Source organism: Musca autumnalis, unplaced genomic scaffold, assembly GCF_047663935.1.
Source record: "Musca autumnalis isolate F117 unplaced genomic scaffold, ASM4766393v1 scaffold_5, whole genome shotgun sequence".
Taxonomy (NCBI): Eukaryota; Metazoa; Arthropoda; class Insecta; order Diptera; family Muscidae; genus Musca; species Musca autumnalis.
In genome coordinates this window covers 154,486,525-154,509,630 of record NW_027412088.1, presented here as the reverse complement: position 1 = coordinate 154,509,630, position 23,106 = coordinate 154,486,525, and the positions used below count along the sequence as shown (strand labels likewise).

Below are 23,106 nucleotides of genomic sequence, written 5' to 3'. Positions count from 1 at the left end.
CAAAGCATTGGTGAAAATGACATGTCAAAGCATTGGTGAAAATGACATGTCAATGCATTGGTTAAAATGACATGTCTAAGCATTGGTTAAAATGACATGTTTAAGCATGGGTTAAAATGACATGTCAAAGCATTGGTTAAAATGACATGTCAAAGCATTGGTTAAAATGACATGTCAAAGCATTGGTTAAAATGACATGTCAAAGCATTGGTTAAAATGACATGTCAATGCATTGGTTAAAATGACATGTCAAAGCATTGGTTAAAATGACATGCTAGGATCCTAAAAAAGAACGTCATCTTTTGGGGGTCACGCTCATATAAAATTCATGAGTGAAAATGACAAAAAGATGACATGCCAGATCACTTGCACTCATGATTCAACTCGTGATTTGTCATCGAACATTTTACTGGGATATTAGTAGTTTATTTTAGTCAGATATATGTGATAGTCTAGAAGTTATGGTCAATTTTTATAATTGCAAAAAGTTGCTGAATTGTTCCATGGAATCTTTTTTTCATGTTTTTGGCAGTTTGTGTCACATGGAACACGTTATGTCACATTTCAACCAAAACACTTTTTATCAATCGTGTTCCACCTCCCTTATATGAAGAGCCTCTGTGGAGTTTAAAAATCAGGACTTTAAATGAAACATTTATTTTTCTCATATAAGTACAATAAGGACCATTATTATAGGATTCATTAACATTTATTTAAAGGGATTGCCACCACTTATCACAATTTTTTTGCGATAAAAATTTCGATCGGAGAAAACGGATTGATATTTTTCATTTCTAAGGTAACATAAAACATTTAAATGCGTTTTTCTTATAATACCATTTTTGTAGTAGGTGTCCACACTAGCTTCAAGTCGAATGAATGATTTTGCGTATATTTTTGTGATTTACATCAAAATTTCGTCTTTATACTAGGAATTTTTTGTTTAAACGATTAATAAATTTTCGTTTTCATATAACAATACAATATTCAAAAATATTTGGATTTAGAAACTATTATTCTTCAGTTTTTAAACCAAGTCCTTTAAAACAATTTGTTCCATACGCCACATTATTCGTAACTTGGCAAAAATGGGCAATTTTTTGTTCCAAACGCCATCATTTTTTGTGGGGAACAATTCGTTTTTGTCTCTTTTTGTTCCATACGCCAAACGACATGGATATGGAACTAAAAAGTTCAAAGTTGTTTTGTTCCATACGCCAGGCATTATGGATATGGAACAAAACGACAATATTTTTTGGGTCACGAAGCGGATATGGAACATACTGCCATCTGAATATCTCAGAAACTATAAGAGATAGAGAAAAACCGATCGAAAAATCTGAAAGAGCATGGTTCAAAACCTTGTAAGGTATCTTTATCTCAAAATGTCAAAAATGGCGTATGGAACACTTAAGCATGACACCGACGATGTGTTAGATACTTCCGTAAGCTTTCAAACGATATCCACTTTGCAGTAATCGGTTCAGTAGAACCGGGTCTAACCCGGTTTTTAAATTTGGCCTTTCGGGTCTAATAACCGGCGAACCGGATCCGCAACCGTTGAAAATTATACATTTCTGTAATCAGCGCAACAAACCCTACCTTCTGACAAAACTTGAAAAAAATCGGAGAGTTTTCGTTGGGGTCGTTCCCGTTGGGCTTTCGATTATACATGAGGGTTAAATGGGCTATTTTTGCATAAAATGACTCTAACATTGAATAACTCTACTAAACACACTCCGAACTTGTTGGAATTTTTTTAGAAGATAGCTATAATTTCGCTCTTCAAGAAAATATATATTTTGTTGGGGGACAGACCCGATTACTTCGCTTATTTTAGCCGCTTCGTCTGAATGTGTGCATATTTCCCTTATAAGTGCATACAAATCATGTGTTTTTTAGAACAGCTATATCTCAAGAATGGTTCCTTCTAAGAAAAAAATTATAAGGGTCAAACTTGTAGATAATTTTTCCGTCTACAATATTTACTTTACTTTTTGATTAGATCAACCGTTTTCAAAAATAAATCCGAAAACCTAAAAACCCTTAAATTTTGACCTTTGACCCCGAATAATTTTTTTTGCACACATGGAATCGATGTGGACTTTTAGGACATTGCTTCCAATGGCAAACCCTAGCTCTCCACCAAAATTCAGCTTTGTGGGAATTTTTGCTATTTCAATGTCTATTTTGATCGGACTAATTAGCAATTTCACAAACTTTTATTCGTCGACCATTTAATACCATATCATGCACTTTGGCTACAATTTCTGTTGTTGTTGCTGTTTTTGGACGTCCACTACGTGGTTCATCTTCAATGCTTGTACGACCACGTTTAAATTCAGCAACCCAATTTTTTACTGTTGCATATGAAGAAGCACTTTCACCTAACACATTCACCATATCATTATGAATTTATTGTCCCGATAAACCTTTTTATGTAAATATTTAATGACAGCACGCATTTCTAATTTTTCCATTGTAAAAAAATTGTGGATGCGTCTTTTTTGAACACCTGTTTCTACATAAAGGAGTTGCCAGATCGAAACAAAATTTAACATGTGTTCATAACAGAGATGGAAGTTTCCAAAACACTAACCTTTTTTCTGTTTATACCGCGCTTTTTGTGCTAGGCTAAGAAGTTTCTGAACTGCCCCCGTAATGAACTTAGTTAACCCAAAATTAAGGCTCGGCATATAACACTCTAAGGGTACTGGTTCCCCAATTTTTAGTAAATCTTGATCCTTCGTTGAAGAATCTTTTTCGAGCTTTTTTTTTTCTTATAATAAACCCAAACATTTTATAAGGGTAGATATCAGGATATAGGCCCGAGGTATTTATTAGTTTAGTGTTGTTCTATTACATCAGCAATTTACACATATAAGATTAATATGTCATGATCTGGCCTTTGGAATGGTGGTAGTTGAATTCGTTTAAGCTTTCTGGGTCCCTTTTATTGACTACTAAATATTTCCTAATTATGTCAGTGGGTATGTCTTCCCAATCATTATTATGTCTGTGAACCCGATTTCGCATACTTTTTTACTTGGTAAAGAATATACTATCTAAAAATTCGGTATTCCAGCTTTTCCAGAACGGGATTAATTTCCATATTTGATGGGTTTTATTTGATTTGGCGCACTTTTTGAGATGTATTATGATGGAAGAGGGTAATTACTATCTATCCATTTAGTAAAAATGAAGTCATTCCTATACTATTGAGGGAGAAAATAGAGCTCTGTTGTAGGCCGTTTTTAAATACTGCTACTCTCCAGAGGTATTTCTGATGTTTTCAAAGTCAAACTCGGATTGTTTTGCATTGGTCTAATATCCGACAATACATATTGGGTCAAATATTCATGCATTTTTTACCTGTCTGAAGACCCTCCATGACGGCTTTTATTATCACTGAACTTTATCACATTCAATAGTTTTATATTAGTTTTATGGTACTGTTTTTTTTCTTTGCAATAGATTTGTTGTCTAACTGTATCAAACTCTTCCAAAAGTAACTTTTCATACAAATATAGTTATGCTTTCAACAAATTTCACACAAGTTTATTTATAAAACAAAACTATTTTTTATTGACAGGCTTAGTCAATTGTTTTCTAGCAACTGGTCATTACAAATTTCCCCTCACTTTAATCAATTACAACCCAGCAAAATTTGACGGAAGGGGTTCTTTGCGATGACGTGATTTCATGTCATCTTTTGCATTGGTTCAAAGGAAGTCGTGAAAGATCCGATCTTTTCATTAGGATTTGAACCAATGCAAAGGAAGTCGTGAAAGATCCGATCTTTTCATCAGCATTTGTACCCATTCCATCGATCCAATAGAGATGATGTTTGTGTTTTTATTTACACACCTGTTTCTTTTCATTTTGGTATGTTCCAGTACTGCAAAAATCTACTAATTTTTACTATTTTTTCCGAAAACATAAAGGAAAAATTGTTATCGTAGTAAAAATAAGTAGATTCTTGCAGTTTCTGGAACAGACCAAAGTTGTTAGAACTGTCGTCGTGATGTTGTCTTACATTTCCTGCATATCAAACAACTAAAACTTCTAAACAATTGGTATTATATGAAGTCCCAACCATCGAGCTAAAAAGAGAATCGGACTGCACACATTGCTATTTTAAAAGTTCCCTTGTCTGTGTTAATACTATGTTTACATTTACGAAATCCACTCGATTTCAACTGTCAATTCCATTGCTCAAACGTCAAATGAAATCCAATCGATTTCATATGAGTTTTCATTTGACGTATACACAAAGGAATTGACAGATGAAATCGAGTGGATTTCGTAAATGTAAACATAGTATAAATCTGACATAGAATGAAATCAATCAAATCTCGCTTCTTGGAATTTGAAAAAAAAAGTCCGAAACGAAAAGGAACAAGAATCTGAAAATAAAGAAGGAACTACTTTTGGAAATAAACAATTAAAAATAAATTAATTAAGCATAAATGGTATTTTCCATAAAAAGTCTCTCCTCCCCGTTCGTTACATTTTGTTCTTAGAGATCCCTAAAGCAAGCCGGGTTGTAGATCCCTACATATTTCCGTCACTAAACAAAAGAGTATAAATTACCAAAATGTTGTTATAAAATAACAAAATTATAAAATAAAAGTAATTTACGAAATAAAAATACTTAAAGGAGTGCATTTGGAGTCCATGTCAAAATCTGAACTGGTGATGGGAAGATAATTGAAAAAACCTTTTGTAAGATGAAAGAATATCAGTTGCGGGGAACGGAGGAAGTAATCTTTTGCGTTGCAGCGGTGGTGATTACATTGCAATTTTGGATGTAAACTTTTGAAAAACTAAACTGATAAATTAATTGTAGTTATTTCATGAATTCTTTTGAATTAATAAAGAGTTTTGTTTTTCATGAAAACCATATTTCAATACAGCATTTCCATTTTCCAAACAATATGAAAATTTCATGCCAAGGGGTTGGTGAAAATGACATGCCAAAGCATTGGTTAAAATGACATGTCAAAGCATGGGTGAAAATGACGTGTCAAAGCATTGGTGAAAATGACATGTCAAATCATTGGTGGAAATGACATGCCAAAGCATTGGTGGAAATGACATGTCAACGCATTGGTTAAAATGACATGCTTAGGATCCAGAAAAGAACGTCATCTTTTGGGGTCCACGCTCATATAAAATTCATCGATGAAGATGCTAAAAAGATGACATGCTAGATCACTTGCACCCATGATTGAATGTCATCTTTGGCATCGAACATTTTGCTGGGAACCCAAAGAGCGATAGACAGAGTGTGAGATAAAATAATCAACTACACTACATAAAAGTTCACAAAACGTCGTCGAAAACGCAACTTGAGATAGAAAAGCAGGTGACTTTGATAAAACAAAAACAACTTAATAAAAAATAAAATAATTCAAAGAGATAAAAATAATGTGAAAACAACAACAAAGAGCTTATCAAAAGAGGACGCAAGATACACGACACAAACATACTTGCCGATAAAATTCACAACAAAAGAGAAAGTCTAATAAAGATAGAATCGAAACGGCAAAATAAGAACAAAAAATTAAGACAAATAAACTGCAAAAAGATTAGTGAGGAGTACTTACTTGGGGGGGATCTATGATAGTTGTTGCTGTTGTTGTTCTGATGGAGGGGGTGGGTAGTAGGAGAATTATAATTTGACTCTGGTGCTGGTTCTTTCAAATCCTTTTTATTAAAATGGATCGATGTGCAACTAAGAATTTCTTTGTCTCCAATCCAATTTTAATATTTACACTTTTTTCTGTGTCACACGAATAACAACACACCGAAAAATTAATGTTGTGAAATACGAAACAAACTGCAGTGGAAATATATTTCTTTTTTATTCTTCGCAAATTTATAAACAAACTTTTCATAAGATTAGACTGTTGTTTTTTACTTTTTATTTTATTGTAATTTTACATTTCTTTTCGTTGAATATAGGAATTTAATTATTTTCTCGTATGTCGTTATCGTATCTTTTTCTCGTATTGTTTTCCCGACTGACTTATTTTTTCGATAAACGTATTGTTTGACGTTTGTAATTAAACAAAGTTTTCAAATGCATTCAGAGCCAATTCACTGGCGAAATTTTATTTTTCAGTGAAATTGTTAATTTTCTTCGTTCTACCCGATAAAATTTTCTTTGGATTCTTATAAGAGTGCAACTTTTTTTGGAACTGAAAAAAATGATCACAAATTGTTGGGGATCTATAGTTTGGATTTGAAAATCTACGAAAGAGAGAAAATATGAAGGAATCTAAAATAATCACTTACGGAAAGGGAGAGAATCTTAAAGAATCGACAATAAGCAAAACGGAATAAAGGAAGATCAGAGTTACCATCGTGAAATTTATGCATGTAAAACTTGGTCTGTTCTTTTACTTTTGAAAATGGTAAAACCGCATGGTAGAACAAACCAGGGGCTCAATTCTTGTACTATGAAAATTTTAAAAGAAAATAAAATTATAAAAGAAATAAATGTCAAATGAAAAAAGTTATAAGGCAAATATTTTTAATTTCAAGTTTTCATAGAACTCATTTTTTGAGTTACCGACAAAAATCGGTAAAACTAAAATGCTTATAACTTCGGTAATTAACGATATTATTCGGTATGTTAACGACCAATAGAATGTAGTCGTAAAGTTCTACCGACAGAAACAGTGTTGTCAACTTTTAAACATTTCATTCATAATTTTGCTTTTTAATGTTACCGATTTTTGTCGGTAACTAAAAAAATGTGTTAGAGAATCGCACTACTGGTAAAGTAAATACTACAACAAATACAACTCAACAACAACCACATAGAAATTTGTTTTTGTTTATAAACGTTAGTGCCCTGCCAACATTTGCTATCTGTTTCTTGTCCAATGAGTCACTTGAATAAGATTGCTCAAACGAATGCGATAGTCTCATTCTTATCCAAAAAGATCATGCTCTCGGGAAGAACTGTTCCACTCATTAGATACTTTTTTGAGTGTCTAATTGGACACTTCAGAATGTTATTAAAACGATAATATCTCTTTTTGCAATCTGAATGCCCGGGGTTCGATTCCCAGGCCAGTCGACATTTTTCAATGACAAATCTTTTTTTAAGCTATAAAACATTAATATGAGCTAAAAACTTGATAAAAATAATGATAAATAAATAAGAACAATTTTTTTTTTGATTTCCTTTTTTACTTAATTTAATTCCTTTTTATTTAATGTTTTGTTTTATTGTTTAACCATCTGTGTACAAATGTCTTATTTGTTCAACTTACAATAATTCTAAAAATAAATGTAAGCTGTCTAATTTATATCCAAATAAAGGGTGGAAAATAGATATGTCTATCTAATTTCCATCCTTCATTGGGATATAAATGAGATAGCTTACATTTATTTTTAGATACATATGTTATTGTTGTTATTTGTCTATCGTATTCTTTTCTAAATGATGGCTGGATACGATGCAAACGGGATAAAAATGTAATTGTTATTGTATATTAGACAAATGTCTCATTTTTACAGAAAATTAGACACCATAAATTTCTTCATTTATAAAATTAGATAAAACTCACTTCAGATTGCTTGTAGGGTGCCAACGTACATGTAAACAAAATAAGGAAATGTCTATAAATTATTGGAATTTAAAAAAAAAACTAATAATTTTTCACATTTAATTGAATATTTTGAAAATCATGAATGAAAACTCGATAGATTTTCAATTTGAATGTTTCCCTATCATTCCACTAAATGCATAATTTCTCGCAAAAAGTAGAATTCTTGCAAAAATGTTTGGGGTCGCTGGTAATTCACTGAAAAAAGAGAAGCTGTTTCAACCGTTTGCTCCATGGTAGAACAAGAAAAGGTAGCAGCAATACCCAGCTGACTGAACTGGGTTGTAGTGTTAGTGTCAAATTTTATATGACATTTTATACATTCATTTCTATTTCGATGTACATTAGGGACATATATTTTTTGAGAAAAAAAAATATATCATTCGGAAAAAACCATTTCCCAGAAAGACTTCTTCATATCAATGATATGTAACCTCCTCCAAGTTCGAACGATAAGCCGCGCAGTAAATCCCCGCTTGTAGAGGCGATACAACGTTTGTTAATATGTGAGGTATTTTGTTAAAATTTAAAAAAATAAAGCCCTAATAAACTTGTGCTTCTTTGATTTCTAAAACAAAACATTGAAACAGCTTCTCCTTTTTCTATGAATTTCCAGCGACCCCAAACTTTTCTGCAAGAATTCTACTTTCTGCGAGAATTTATGCATTTAGTGGAATGATGTGGAACCATAGAAATTGAAAATGTAACGAATTTTCATTCATGTTTTCCAAAATATTCAACCAAATGTGAAAAATTATTAGTTTTTTAAATTCCAATAATTTATAGACATTTCCTTGTTTTGTTTACAAATACAACTGGCAGTAACGTTACAAACAAAAACAAATTCCTTTGTGGTTGTTGTTCGAGTTGTATTTGTTGTAGTATTAACTTTACCTTGTATTTGTTCCACCATGCGTTTGCTCTTAAAAACAATAAAGCACATGTTTATTAGGGCTTTATTCTTTTCAAGTTTAACAAAATACCACACATATTAACAAATATTGTACCGCCTCTATAAGCGGTGTTTTAGTGTGCGGCATGTCGTTCGGACCTGGAGGAGGTTACATGTCAATGATATGAATTAGTCTTTATGGGAAATAGTTTTTTTGCTGGTGAATAAATTTGTTCTTCAAAAAATATATATCCCTAATATACATCGAACATAAAAATAAATATATAAAATGTAGTATGGAATTTGACACTAACATTACAGCCCAGTTCAGTCAGTTGGATATTGCTGCTAACTTTTCTTGTTCACCATGGTAAAACCGGCAAAAGTTGTAAGCTGCTCATATTTGAATTGTATGGTGTCAGAAGTAAAGGAACGCTTTTAATAAAAACTGTCACGCTGTTTAATTTTTCTTCTTTTTTTTGATATTTTTAATATTTTTTTAGATAATTTAAAATGTTCTGTACTCCAGCTCAACATTATACCAGCCTGGAAATTTCTGAATATGTCTGAAGGATCTTCATGATAAGAATGAGTGGACTATTCATATCGAGCGCAAAGTTGACACTTTTGATGATATGGTCCTTAAAAATAAAAAGACCCAGCAAACAATATTCCTAAAAATGGAGACAGTAAATATGTTCATAGCTTCATAAGCGCGTTTAGACCATGTTTACATTTGATCTTTTTGCCGAGTCAACCTTCTCCGCGAAGATTTGAAATCAAGTTATATGTAAACGTACTATAAAGTGGCGAGGGCGTAATCGTAACAATCCCAGCAAAATTAATTGGAAATAGTGCAATGTGCACTAGTTCTTTCACGGCATACTTTGATGCAGTTCATTCTAACTGCATTTGGATGCAATCCAAATAATCACATCCACTTGTCACATTTTAACAACATCCGGATGCAGTTCAACGGAGTCGTGAAAAAGGCACTCCAATTCCTCACAATTTAACAGCATCCGGATGCAATCCAAACGGAGTCATGAAAACGGCACTCCGTTCGCTTCATTTTATTAGCAGTTGTTAGAGATCCCTACAATTACATAAATAAGTTTGTACATCTCTACAGGCAGCGGCATACATTTTCCAAAAAGAGATAAGCGTGTTCACATTTCAAAAAATTTGTTAATATAAAATAAAAAATTTTTAATTTCCGATGATTTTTCGGTAAGGAAATTTCCCAATGGAGTGCTGTTGGAGTACATGTCGAAATCTTAACTGGTGATGGGAAGACAATATCAAACCCATTTAGCAGATGAAGCAAGATCAGTTAAGCTTGGATTAAATGGAGAGCGGAGGAAACACGCATGGTTGCGATTGAATACAATGGAGAATTTTAATAATTTGTGTTAATGTAATAAAGTTCTTAGTTCCCAGTTCAAATCCCGGCAACAGCAATTTGTTTTAAATGAGAAAAATGAGGATTTTCCGGGTTCAAAATTATGCAACAGACATTTTTCACTAATAGCACGTTTACATATAACCGGATTACATCCACTGGATTTCAAATGTCAATTACATTAGCTTTGTTCCAGAACTAAAAAGTTTTTACATTTTTTACGACTTTTACAGATTTTCCCTGAAACCCCGTTCCCGTACACAAAAAAGTTGTAAAATGTTCACTTCTCTTTAAACAAAAATGGCGCTGAATGACGCTATTTTTAAAAACTTTTTACACGACACAAATTTGAGCGTGTAAAAAATAGTAACATGTTTGCCGGCGTCTGGTTGGTTGGTACGCTGACTTTGACATTTGTTCCAGCTTTTCTGACGTTTTTTCCATTTTTGCGTTCCCAAACTTTTTGAAAAAAACTTTTGTGTGAGAACAATTTTTCTCTCTTTTTCTCTTTTACAACTTTTACTATTAAAAAGTACGGGAACAAAGCTATTGTGTGTACATCAAATAAATCTTCATTAAGGGGTAGTTTACACTATATGTAAATGTCATAAGACATGAAAATTTCCATCGTTATATATTCTCTAATATGTGCAATATTGGAGATTTTCTTTGCGCCATTTACTCTGTGTGTCCACACCAGCAAAAATGTAAAAAAACTACGTTTCCACATTGCCTCCGTGGGAAGATATGGAATGTTTTTATTTCGTGTCATATGACATTGATAGATAGTGTAAACTACCTCTAAGAAGGTTAACCCGGCAAAAAGCTTTAAGGGGTTATCCCAAAAAACAACTCAATTTTCATATTTTTTTCTGAGAAAACTACCAATATGTTTAAATAAATCTTTTACTCCTATGAAAGAGCAAATCTTAAACTTCCTTTGAAATTTTTGTTGTTGAAAATTTTGCACAGTTTTGTGGTAAATGGATACCAGTGTGACCGCTGGAAATTTTCAAAAAGTGTCACAAAAAGTATCATTTCAGATAAAAAGTGGCACCAGTCTTTCGATAAAGTGGCACATTTGGTATCAAAATAAAAAAGTGGTACAGAAGTGTCAAAGCCGAAAAAAAGTGTCAAAATTGATACTTTAGTGGCACAACGGTCACACTGATGGCTACCTGAGGAAGATGCCATAGCTGTGTTCCTTTACTTACCTGAGGTTACCATTTTAACCATTTGTTGCCATTTTTAACCTGCAAAGCCTTCCTTAACCCCGAAAAGTGGCAAAACTGGAAGCAATTTTTAAGAGAGTGAGAGGGGAGAGAGAACGAAAATGGCTTTCTCTTCTACCACAGGCTACCAGCAAAGTTTCTGCAGGTAGAAAATGGCAGAACTGATTTTTCGACTTTTGTTTGACGATTATTTCACAAGATGGACGAAAAACCGAAGAAAAAGTCGAACACTGACAACACTAAGTTAAAAACTGTGAAATAAAAGACGAAAATTGATTTTTTTATGTTTTTTTCTGACATTGCTGCCGGATCTACCATTTTTCCGTTCCTTTACTTTTCTGGTAAAAATGTTCATGAGAGAGCAATTTTGAACAATTTTGACACTTTTCTCTTTTACCACTCTTACCATTAAAAAGGTAAAGGAACAAAGCTTATAGTAGTATCCCAGTTGTATGGCAACATGGAACCACATCAAACTGCAAAGAGGAGTAACAAAACAATTAATTAATTTGTGTTTAAAAAGTAAAAGAATGTTGATTTCCTTACATGTAATCCTTCTTTCTGGCTGCCTCCAAATTCTTTGGTGATTCCTTGTTCAAATATTCCCTTACGCCCATGTGCATATTTTTGAAATATTCCTCCCAGCTCAATGTTTCAATGTCAATACAGAATGTTTGCTGATCCACTGGATCCATAGATTTGGCCAATTTAATACCCAATTTATTGTCATAATGCCATTCGGTGAAAATGAATTTCTCCAAGGTGTTCAAAGAGTTCCAGACGTTGCGATGCAACTTTAGGAGGCTGTAGGAAGAGGAAACGGAATGATTATAATGGATATCAAGGAAGACATTTTCCTCAATACTTACATGGGCCTGCCACCAGTAACCAAAGTCAGAAGATCCAAAAAGATGGCTGGCAAAAAGTGGAACAAAATTGCACCAATGCGGAACACCGTTAAGTTGTCCACAAATTTAAGATGTGGATACCTGAGTGGTGAAGATATTATTAGTCACTACTATATAGGGAATTATTATGGAATTTTCTCTTACCACACAGCAGATTTCAAGGGGTATTCATTTGTGATTTCAATTGCTCAAAACGGAATGGTTTATAGGTACTTGAGGTCATGTGGAAGATTTGCAATTCAGCGGGGTTGTTGCCATTCTTTTGCCTGTAAAGAAATTAAAAAATAAGTTATATTAACAACTAAAAAAATAATTAAAAATAAAATTATTATATATAAAAACAGTAATAAAAATACTTAGAAAATATAAAAAATATAAATATAAAAACAAACAAATATAAAATAAAGAGTAAGATAACTTAGCGGAGAGTTAACTAAAGATATAATTTTTAATAATTTATATTTAAATTTTATTTTAATGTTCATTTTTTTGTTTGTTTTATATTTATTAGTTTCATTTTAAATATCCAATTTTCTCATAACTGTTTTTTTACTGTTTGAACTAATTTAAAGTTTGTAATTTTTATAATTTTTATTTTTTTATTTATTATTTTTTATTAATTTTTTATAATTTCTACTGTTTTTCATATTGTTTGTTTATAATACTTTTTTATTTATATAATTTTTATTTATTTGTGTATTTCTTTATTTATTTTTTGATTATTTGTTCACAATATTTTATTTTTGTAATTAAAAAGAACCCTTAAAAATCGTTATTGTTATTAATAACAATAATAATTAATAATAAAAATACAACAAAAATATAAAAATAAAAACGAATTAATTAAAACTATGACTTTAATAATTTATATTTTAGTTTTATTTTAATGTTCATTGTTGTTTTTGTTTCATATTTATTATTTTCTTTATTAACATTTTCAATTTTCTCATAACTGTTTGGTTTTTAATATTTAAACATGTTTTAACTTCGTTAAAATTTGTAATTTTTTATAACTTTTATATATTTTATTTTTAATTTTTATTTTTTTATAACTGTCATTTTTTATAATATTTATTATACCCTAATGTGCCCCATCGAAATAACGGTTTTTAGACCCAAAGTATGTTTGGACGAAATTAGTTTCAGACAATTTGGAGTCGATTTAGCCATGTCCGTCCGTCTGTCTGGTGCGCACGATAACTCTCGAACGAACCACATTTTGTACTTCGCAACATTTTGCCCAAACTTAGTTTAAGTTCAAAGATGGGTGCCTCCCTTCGGGTATCTCCCACACAATATTCGGATAAAGTAAAGTTTAAGAGCTTGTTTTGACATTTTTTTCAGTAGGTTCCCTTTACGGCTCCCTTTAAGACGGTACAATTTTTTTTCTAGCGCAAGTCCATACTTCCTGAGATATTGGCCTAAAAGCTCCAAGAAACCCTGACGGCACCAACCAAACTGGGAAATCCGCAAATAATTCTCGCAGGGAGCTTCTGATTAGTGCAGACTTTGCACATCGTATTATTTCATCCAGTAATTTATAAGGTTGAAATATGGACATCCACTCCGTCGGGTACCTCCCACACAAATTTCGGAAAAAGTGAAGTTTAAGAGCTCCTCTCTCATCGTTTTGATTATTTTTTTCAGTAGGTTGTTCTAGCGGCCTCATTTACAACTGTACAACTTTTTACGGAGTAAGTCAATACTTCCTTAAATAATGACCCGAAAGCTTCAAAACCCTGCCGGCATATACTAAAATGACTATTGTGCATGATAACTCTAAAACTTTTTCAAAAATGTCTTCCAAACTTAGTTTAACGTAATTTAATATTTCGTGTCCTTTATGAAGAAGTTTGGTTACTACAAATGTGTGGTATATGTATGTAAGTCAATGATTTAGTACAGCCCTACATCACGCTACATACAGATTTTAAAGCAAACTATGCGTGAATCGATTATCCGGGAACCTACATTATCCGTGATAGAAAAAAAATTTTGGACTTTTTTACATTTCTTCTATTTTTCGTTATAAACTTCACTACCCGGGAGCAAAAACACACTTTCCAATTAATTTGATTAAGCAAACAAAAGGTAAACAAACAAAAACTGGAAATTCTTCCGTATTACACAATTTGTGTATTTATGGTATCACAAAAACCATGGGACAAAGTCAATTTAGATGAATCTGATGATATTAAGTATCGTATAAAATTTGGGGGGATTGCCGTAACAAACTTAAAAAAATTGCAGATTTTCATATTAGTGTACGATACTATGCCATTTGTACTTCAAAATATGTTCAAAAACTGCATAAAAGCATTGCCTCCATTATCCGGGAAAATCGATTATCCGTAATGCCTCCGGTCCCGACCATTACGGATAATCGAGGTCCGACTGTATTTTATATGCGGCATAATTATTGTGATTGATTTGATTTTGTTCTTGGTATACCCTCCACCATTCCGTGTGTAACACATCGAAATATTCGTCGGAGACCCTATAAAGTATATATATTATTGATCAGCATAAAATTCTATGTCGATTTGACCATGTCCGTCCGTCCGTCTGTTGAAATCAAGATACAGCTCGCAATTTTAAAGATAGAGAGTCAAAATTTGGTACAGAAGTTTTTATTACTTGTAGGATGGTTGGTATTGAAAATGGGATATATCGGTCCACGTTTTGATATAGCCCCCATAGAACGGTACCACCCGATTTTCGTTATTTTAAAGGTTTTAGCTTCATTATCCTACCAAAATGGCTGAAATTTGGTACGTAGTCTTGTTTAGGGGTATAAAACTTTCCCCCAGAATTTTGTCGGTATCGGTCCACACCTTCATATAGCCCCCATAGAACGGTACCTCCCGATTTTCGGTATTTTTAGGGGTTTAGCTTTGTAATCCTACCAAAATGGCTGAAATTTTTGGTCAGTGGCTGAGTGTATGTCTCCGCTTGTTTTTTTTATAATTTCTATTGGTTTTTATTTTTTCGTTTGTAATATTTTTATTTTTTGACTATTTTTTAACAACATTTAATTGTTTTCTTTATTAAAATTTGCAATTTTCGTATAACTGTTTATTTTTTATACATAATTAATAATTATATTTATTTATATTACAAAAAATACAAATTTAAAAAAAATTAAATATAAATTATAAATACTTAATTCTTTAAAATTTGTATTTTTTATAATTTATGTTTTTTATATTTTTTTATTTATAATATCAATATTTTTTATTTTTTTAACTTTGTTATTTTTTATAATACTTATTTTTTATAATTTCTGTTGTTTTTATATTTTTTCGTTCATAATATAATTATAATTGTTGTTTTTTTGATCATTTTTACACAACATTTTATTTTTGTAATTAAAAAGAACCTATAAAAATCTTAAAAAAGTAAAGTAATTTTTATATTTTTTATAATTTTTATTTTATTATTTTTTCACAAATTTTTATTATTTTGTAATTTTATATCAAAAAAAAAAAAAAAAAAAAAAAGAAACAGAGTAAAAAAAAAACATTTATTATAATTAATAAAAATATAAAAAAATTGTAACGCGAAACAAGGATGATAGTATTCCCACGGATTTATTAACCGTAATGGGCACCGAAGGCAAATTCGCTTTTGTTGTTTTATCTACCTTCTTGCGCATAAACGGGATATTTCATAGAGATTTGAAAAACCCGGCCAAAGCAAGAGGCCCCCTTATATTATTTTGTGAAAAACTTCTCCTATCGCCACCACCGGGGCTAGAACCCGCAACCCAATGACAACGGCCGTATATGACAACACTCGCCGCCTACTAACACGTTAAGCCACCAGCATTGCTAAAAATAACAACGTAAAACGTAAAAAAGATTTTCGACATTGGAAACGCGCCGGCGCTGGCTGAGATTTTGCCGCCGCCTGGAGGTAATCCCTGTGGATTGATAGCCCAATAAAATAAAAGCATACTTTTAGGCGTTAACATAATATAAACATATCAATTTGGCAGCATCTTACGTTAAAGTAGTAATGTGGCAATGCTTTAAGTGATTTCTAGTGACGGTATTGCCATAATAAAATAATATAGAATGTGGCAGTATTTTAAGTGATTTTTAGTGACAGTATTGCCATAATGAAATAATAAACAGTGTGGCAGTATTGTTCGTTATTTCAACCAGAATGAATGAAATTGCATAGATCTTGGGAATTTGTGAATAGCACAGTGGATTTTAACTGCCAATATCATTGCGTATACGTCACATGAATGCATATCAAATTTATAGCACCACCAATTTGCACGGTGAAAAAAGATGCTCCTACGAGGATAATAGAAAATTGCCGCATCTGGCCAGACATAACACCATTGTGGCCACCAACGTAAACAGAAATTTATTTCGGGGAGCTCACTAGGCCAAATATGACATTTTCTGAGCAAAATGTTCAAATCAAAATGTACAGTTAGTCAACTATAGTATTGCAATCGATGAATTTTTAAAAATTTAGATGTTTAATTAGGAATTACTACAAGAAATTCTTTCAATAATGTTGGGCTTTTTGTAAATATCTGTTGATTTACATGTTAATGACAACATCAAGCCAATGCAGAAATCGGTTGGAAATAACAAAAACAACGGGCAAAAAGGATATGTACCAGGTTTTTGTGGTGTCAACTAAATAATTGCAAAATGAATTAATGTGCAATAAAATCGTGGTTTCCCGCGCGATTTTTTGCATTTAAGGATTTTTAAGACTCTTATGGTATGTGAACATGTAGATCCATAATTTTTGATCATAAATTAATTCTTGTGTGTGTAACATAGACAGTATATTTACAAATAGAGAAAATCAGGTAAACGGTTTCGGAAAATATGCTACATTTGGTCTATTCCAATTATAATACTGACAAGTGTATACAACATCATAAACTGCACCGAGAAAGAAGCCAGGCTCAAACTGAGGGCGTTACATGGCAGGTCCAAAATAGTAACCTCACGAATTGACTGTAGAATGATTAAAGAAATTAACGAAATAGCCCAATGCAGGATCAGAAAGTAGCTTTTTCTAATTAAAAATGATTTTGGAGAAAGTGTGTCACATGGAAAAGTCAGAAAAGTGCTACATAATAACAAGCACTCATCACGAGTGACTAGGTAAAAACCATTGCCCTCCCATCATAATATGTAGAAACTATTCAGACCTGTTATAGACAACTTTTCACGCCATCTTTAGTATTGGGATGGCGTTATATTTTCTGATGAGACTAAAATTATGTTGTACTATCACAATGGACCTCCAAAAGTATTGGGAAACCCCTTGAAAGCCATGGAAAACAAAAATTTAATACATACCGTAAAGTTCGGAAAACGGTCACTTATGGTATGGGGTAGTATGCCAAGCAGTGACCTTGGTAAAATCCTGATTTTGGAAGAAACAATGACATAGGAGGTTTATTTAGATGTTTTATGAAAAGATTTAACCAAAAGCGTCAAGAAATTTGGGCCTGTTGACCCTGAAAATTCAAACAAATTGCAATATAAGTTCTACCAAGACAACGATCCTAAGCATAAATCTAATTTATGTAAGACTTAGTTGCTATACAACTGTACCCAAGACATTTGACCGAACCGACTGCATTGGCCGAACCGACTGCATCGGCCGAGGAATTCATTAAGCCAATTGGAAACCTCAAATATGCTTGTAATATATGCAAAAAGCAATATAGCAATAAGTACAACGCCAAAAGGCATGTAGCCTCTATGCATGTTGCAGCAACAACCACAACAAACACAACCAGAAACAATACAGATAGAGATGGAAACACAACAACAGCAACAACATCCGTAATACCCACATGCCCCACATGTGGTAAATTTTTTAAGAGCGACGGTGAATTGAAGGGGCGTATCAGAAGTCATGTGACTCCATTTGGATGTAGACGATGCCCAGAAAAATTCAAAACTTCAATACAGTAAGTATGTATGAGTATAGATGGGATTCTACCCGGTATTTACCCAAAACTTGGGTAAATACCTGGTAAATACCTTTTCAGGGTGTTTATTTGGGTATTTAAAAACAAAAAACAAAATTGAAAATTTGTATTTGTCAATCGGCTAAAAAATTATTTCATTTAAGATGGGAAGACATAAAAATGAACGAATATGGAAGCATTTTGCAACAAATCCAAGCAACTCAAAGGCAGTTCTTTGCAGATACTGCAACACGGTTTACAAATTCCCAAATGTTAATAAAATGGCAAAACATTTGGTCAACTGCGTCAAGTGCCCAATTACGTTAAGAAGTGAAGTAAGTGAAATGATTCCAAGTGAACAGAACACCCAATTGCAAAATTCGAACCACTACAGTGATGTTTCAAGCGCATCAACTTCCCTTCCACCATCAAACTCGAGCCTCAAAATATGCGATGACTACAAAGATAGCCTTGAAGAGAAACTTGCCAGAGCAATTATTGTATCTGGAGCTCATTTTTCAATGGTTGAGCATCCACTTTGGCAGCAATTTTTCGAAGAATTGAATCCTTCATTTAAATTACCAAATAGAAAGACAATTTCCAGCAAGTACTTGAACAAGATATATGATGAAACTTCGAAAAACATTACTGAGCAAGTGAAGGCAGCAAGTTACATGCATCTGCAGTGTGACGGTTGGAGCAATGTGCGCAGTGAAGGTGTAATCAACTTTTTAATCTCAAAGCCCGAGATGGTGTTTGTCCGAAGCTTGGCAACTGAAGACAACAAGCACACCTCAGCATATATCGCCGATGAGATTATTAAAGTAATGAATGTTTACGGTGAGCACAAGTTTATAGCTCTCACTGGCGATAATGCTGGGAATATGCAGGGTGCATTTAAAGAGGTTCAAAAGGTATATCCTCAAGTAGTACCACTAGGATGTGTAGCCCATTGCCTTAATTTGCTCAGCGAAGACTTTTTAAAATGTCCCACTGTGAAGAACTATTTTTTACTAGTTATTGATATAATCAAAACTATTAAATACAGTAAGGTCCTTTCATGGACATTTGCTAAGATCTGTAAAGAAAAAGGATCTGAAGAACAGCTAAAACTCCCAGTTAAAACGAGATGGGGCAGTTGTGCTACTTCATTAAAAAGCTTAGTGAACAGTAAAGTATCCCTTCAAGCCTTGGCTGTTCATGAAAAAATAACCCTGAGTCCAACAACAAAATCATCATTACTCTCGGAAGATTTTTGGAAGACGTTAGACATCAATTTACAACTCTTCCAACCTATAGCTGAATGGACAACCTTTTTCGAATCAAATCAACACAATATACATCGTGTGAATTTTGCATTTAAAGACATTCGTAATAAGCTGCAAAATACATTAACAGCAACAAACGAAATTAATGATGACGAAAAAAAAGAATTATTGTCATCCTTTGATAAAAGGATGAAAAAACGATTAAACCCATACATTTGGCAGCAAGTTTACTTGACCCCAATAGCGTTGGGCATGACTTAAATTCATCTGAATTTTTAACTGCGATCGAATTTATTCATGATATGGGTTTAAAATTTAATGTAAATGTAATGACGGATCTAGCAAACTATAAAGCTAGAGAGGATCCTACTACATGGTGGAACAGTGTTTGCGTCACAAAAGAACTTACAATGATATCGGTTCGTATTTTGACTGCTCCATGCACATCAGCAGCCACAGAACGCTCATTCAGCACTCACAGTTTTATCCACTCCAAAAAGAGAAACAGATTAAGTGCAGATACTGCTGCAAAAATATGTTTCATATCTCACAATTGGAATCTCTGCAATAGAGCGAAAAATCAAAGGTGTAATTCCCAGAAAAATATATGCCCTGAGGAGGAAATCTTAAATTTATCTCCAATATTGGATGAATCACCATCCACGTCCAGTGGTATTACCCACTCTACGCCTAACTCTTCCATAATTTGTATTGGGAGTGATACTGATAGTGACAGTGATGTTATGATCTAATATTGCAAAAATATTGTGTTTAAATAATATGTTTAATTGTTCATTTTAACTTGTTCTGTATGCCGTTTAAATGTACATTAATAAAATTTACTATTAAATGGACCATGTAATATTTCAGACTGAATTTTGTCCTAAATTACTTATATAATAGTTTTTACCCACAATTTGGGTAAATACCTGGGTATTTACCCATTTTTACCCAATATGCCCAAAATAATGGGTATTTACCATTTGGGTATTTACCCATTTCCCATCTCTAAGTATGAGTATGTATTTATTTTTTCATATTTTGAAATTTATGTTTATGTTTTTTTGTTGCAGATATTTGCAACATTTACAACAGCACAGCAACAGTAATGCTGATACTGATAATGCTCTCTTCAAGGATATCGAATTTAATCCTCCCTAAATTCTGAATTCGAATTTTTAGCCTTGTCTTTGTTAACAATTTATTTATATTTTTTTTTTAAATTGAGAAAAATTATATTACATATTACTAAAAGTATAACTATTATTATATTAAAAAAAGAAAAACAAATTGTTAAAATGTTATACGCAACTATTTTTGATAAAACATGAATTATTACAACAAGAAAAAATGTTTATTAAAGAAATAAGAAAACAACACAACAACTAAAAGACTCATAAGACTTAAAACATGTAATAGAACCAGGTTAAATATTACTATAAAAACAACATTCTATTTAAAATAAATATACACATATAAAATACAAACTAAGATGTTACTGAAAAGGATTTTAAATCTCAAAGAAAGAAATGATTATGGGCCTCCCTAAAAACCAATATTTTTCTAAATACCATACTCAAATGAAACAAATTTAATTTGTTTCAATATTTTTTCTCTTCCCAGGAAAAAAGACATGAACTTTTACTACTTAACTAAAATTGTACTATACTCTTCCATTAGTTTGGTTTAGAGATGGGAAATGGGTAAATACCCAAATGGTAAATACCCATTATTTTGGGCATATTGGGTAAAAATGGGTAAATACCCAGGTATTTACCCAAATTGTGGGTAAAAACTATTATATAAGTAATTTAGGACAAAATTTGTTGATATGAAAATCTGGCAATACTCTTTGATATCCTTATGGTTGTATTTACCGAGCAACATTAAATGCAACCCTGTATTATTACATTCCTTTTTGTTTGTAATACTTCCCTTCTTCTCATTGTAACCTTCGTACAATAAAGATCTCTTTTGTCTAAGATATTCTATCAAGGTTTATTTTCGCCATCACAACAGGTTATGGGCCCAGTCCCTTTAAAATAGAATTATCTTAGACTGTAAATTGTGGAGAAGAAAGTTTGCTCAAGAGAAGATGTCAGCTTCAACGAGTTTTGTGATCGAAAAGTTGCTTGGCAGAGAGAATTATACAACGTGGGCGTTCGCTGTTAAAACTCTGCTGCAACATGAAGATTTATGGGATACCGTCCAAGGAGTTTATCCCTCGGGAGCAATAGATCAAAAAGTGGATACAAAGGCGAAGACAAAAATAGTTCTCTTGGTTGATAAGGTGAATTATGTCCATATAGAGGATGCCGAGACATCAAAGGAGGTATGGGACAAGCTGAAGTCTGCCTTCCAAGATTCCCGACTTACGCGTAGAGTTGGGCTGTTGCGTCAGCTAATTACCACCAGTTTTGCAGCGTGTGGAAACGTGGAAGAGTACGTAAGTCAAATCGTGTCTACGGCACATAAGTTGAAGGAAGTTGACATGCCGGTGAGCGAAGAATGGGTTGGAACACTTGTCGTGTGCGTTTTTATTTTCAAAATAGCTCCACCTATATTTGACGTTCTGAATTGACCTTAAACCGTCATTATTTTGGGTAATTGTAAATGACATGACTCTTGCCTTACACGAAAAGGGAAATTTGAAAATTGACAGCAAATAAGGAGGGGAAAGAGAACTGGCGGAAAGTTGAAGAAAGAAAATTAGCTCTTTTTCGATTTTGATTTCCTGGCAGCAAGAGGTTTCCTGAAGGAGAACAAATTTCTGTTGCCTATTTACAACGGAAAAATATCTATATCAAGAGAAAAAAAAAGCTTGAATCCTATTGTTTTTGTTTAATTATTTTGGACTTCCATCGTATAAAAAAAGAAAGTTTCAAATTCACAAAGTCAAATTTAAAACTAAACCACCAAAATCCACACTGTTCCTGCTCACATACCGCTGCCACAACGAGGGATTTGCTGTTGAGCACCTTGCGTTCCGCGGTGCCGAGGTACTTTCAGCCTTAGATTTGTGCCGGTGACCTACGACAACCACAAAAAAAAACTTAAACTTGACTACTCAACACAGACGGACGTCAAATCTAAAATAAAAGTCAGCATTTTTGCGGTGTATAAGGGTAGACATTTCTCTGATTGTTGCTTTTTTTCCTTTTGACCTTAGATTTTTTTTTCGATATAAGGCACCTACACAAATAGACAGAGCTCTTTCTAGGCAGGTAGGGTAAGTGAATTTGGGAGTGTTTGATCCCTTTTACTTTTGATGTCGTCCCTTAGGAAACAATGTCGCACCAAAAAAAAATTAAGGAAATATAAAGGTTTTAAATAGCTTTTATTATAGATTAACATGTAATAACTGTACCATAAACTTTCGATACAGACCCATTTGACATTGACGGACTACTAGCGCAAATAGCTACAGGCAAGGTACTACTACAGTCCAGCATTGAAGCCCCTGGAAGCAGATATATCGTAAACATCTAGATTATCTAAACACGTTTGTTTAAAAAAATTCAATTTATAGTAAACGAGGTTTACAGTAAACATTTTGTCATTTGTGAAGATTTATTTAGCATGTGTACAACGCAATCAAAATTTTTAGTGTACCCGATTCGCATAAATCTAGTATAATGTAGACGTAACATAAAATTATATTATTAGCCTTTTGAATTTAGATACCATTTTTTTTTTTGCTTTATGGATTGTCATCATACACATTTTTAAGCAACATGATTATCTATGCTCCTGAATTACTTTTATAATAAATTATAACATATACCGAAATTAAAACATGTCTTTTGAGTAGATAAAAATAGTTTGG

At 32.7% G+C, this 23,106-nt stretch overlaps 3 protein-coding genes across 14 annotated transcripts in view; 1 reads left to right on the top strand and 2 right to left on the bottom strand.

The window, feature by feature from the left end:
• Tab2 (TAK1-associated binding protein 2) overlaps positions 1-23,106 on the bottom strand; it is a 175,294-nt gene that overhangs the window by 85,713 nt on the left and 66,475 nt on the right. For 4 of the 12 annotated variants that reach the window (XM_073989816.1, XM_073989819.1, XM_073989822.1 and 1 more), the window contains exon 1: positions 5,610-6,215. The gene's annotated coding sequence lies outside the window, so the exon portion shown is untranslated. Of the gene's footprint in view, positions 1-5,492; positions 5,525-5,609; positions 6,260-23,106 lie in introns of those variants that run through there. The other 8 variants (XM_073989818.1, XM_073989821.1, XM_073989825.1 and 5 more) reach the window with 4 other exon arrangements.
• Positions 5,621-12,314, bottom strand: LOC141386802 (putative fatty acyl-CoA reductase CG8306). The gene is made up of 7 exons (XM_073955713.1): positions 12,293-12,314; positions 12,201-12,243; positions 12,018-12,137; positions 11,695-11,952; positions 11,555-11,624; positions 8,517-8,544; positions 5,621-5,646 (listed from the first exon to the last, which is right to left on the bottom strand). The coding sequence occupies exons 1-7, from the start codon at positions 12,312-12,314 to the stop codon at positions 5,621-5,623; spliced, it is 567 nt and encodes a 188-aa protein (XP_073811814.1).
• LOC141386801 (uncharacterized) lies at positions 18,294-20,441 on the top strand. Its single transcript, XM_073955712.1, has 2 exons — positions 18,294-19,276; positions 20,354-20,441. Exons 1-2 carry the CDS (start codon positions 18,294-18,296, stop codon positions 20,439-20,441), a joined length of 1,071 nt encoding a protein of 356 aa, XP_073811813.1.

Coding starts and splice junctions, on each gene's coding strand:
- LOC141386802 (XM_073955713.1), bottom strand. CDS start 12,314: ATGGCAACAACCCCGCTGAATT. Junction 12,138..12,200: donor CCCTTGAAATCTGCTGTGTG/GTAAGAGAAAAT, acceptor TTCACCACTCAG/GTATCCACATCTTAAATTTG. Junction 5,647..8,516: donor CATGGTGGAACAAATACAAG/GTAAAGTTAATA, acceptor CCCCTCCATCAG/AACAACAACAGCAACAACTA.
- LOC141386801 (XM_073955712.1), top strand. CDS start 18,294: ATGGCAAAACATTTGGTCAACTGCGTCAAGTGCCCAATTACGTTAAGA. Junction 19,277..20,353: donor TCGGAAGATTTTTGGAAGAC/GTTAGACATCAA, acceptor TTTTTGTTGCAG/ATATTTGCAACATTTACAAC.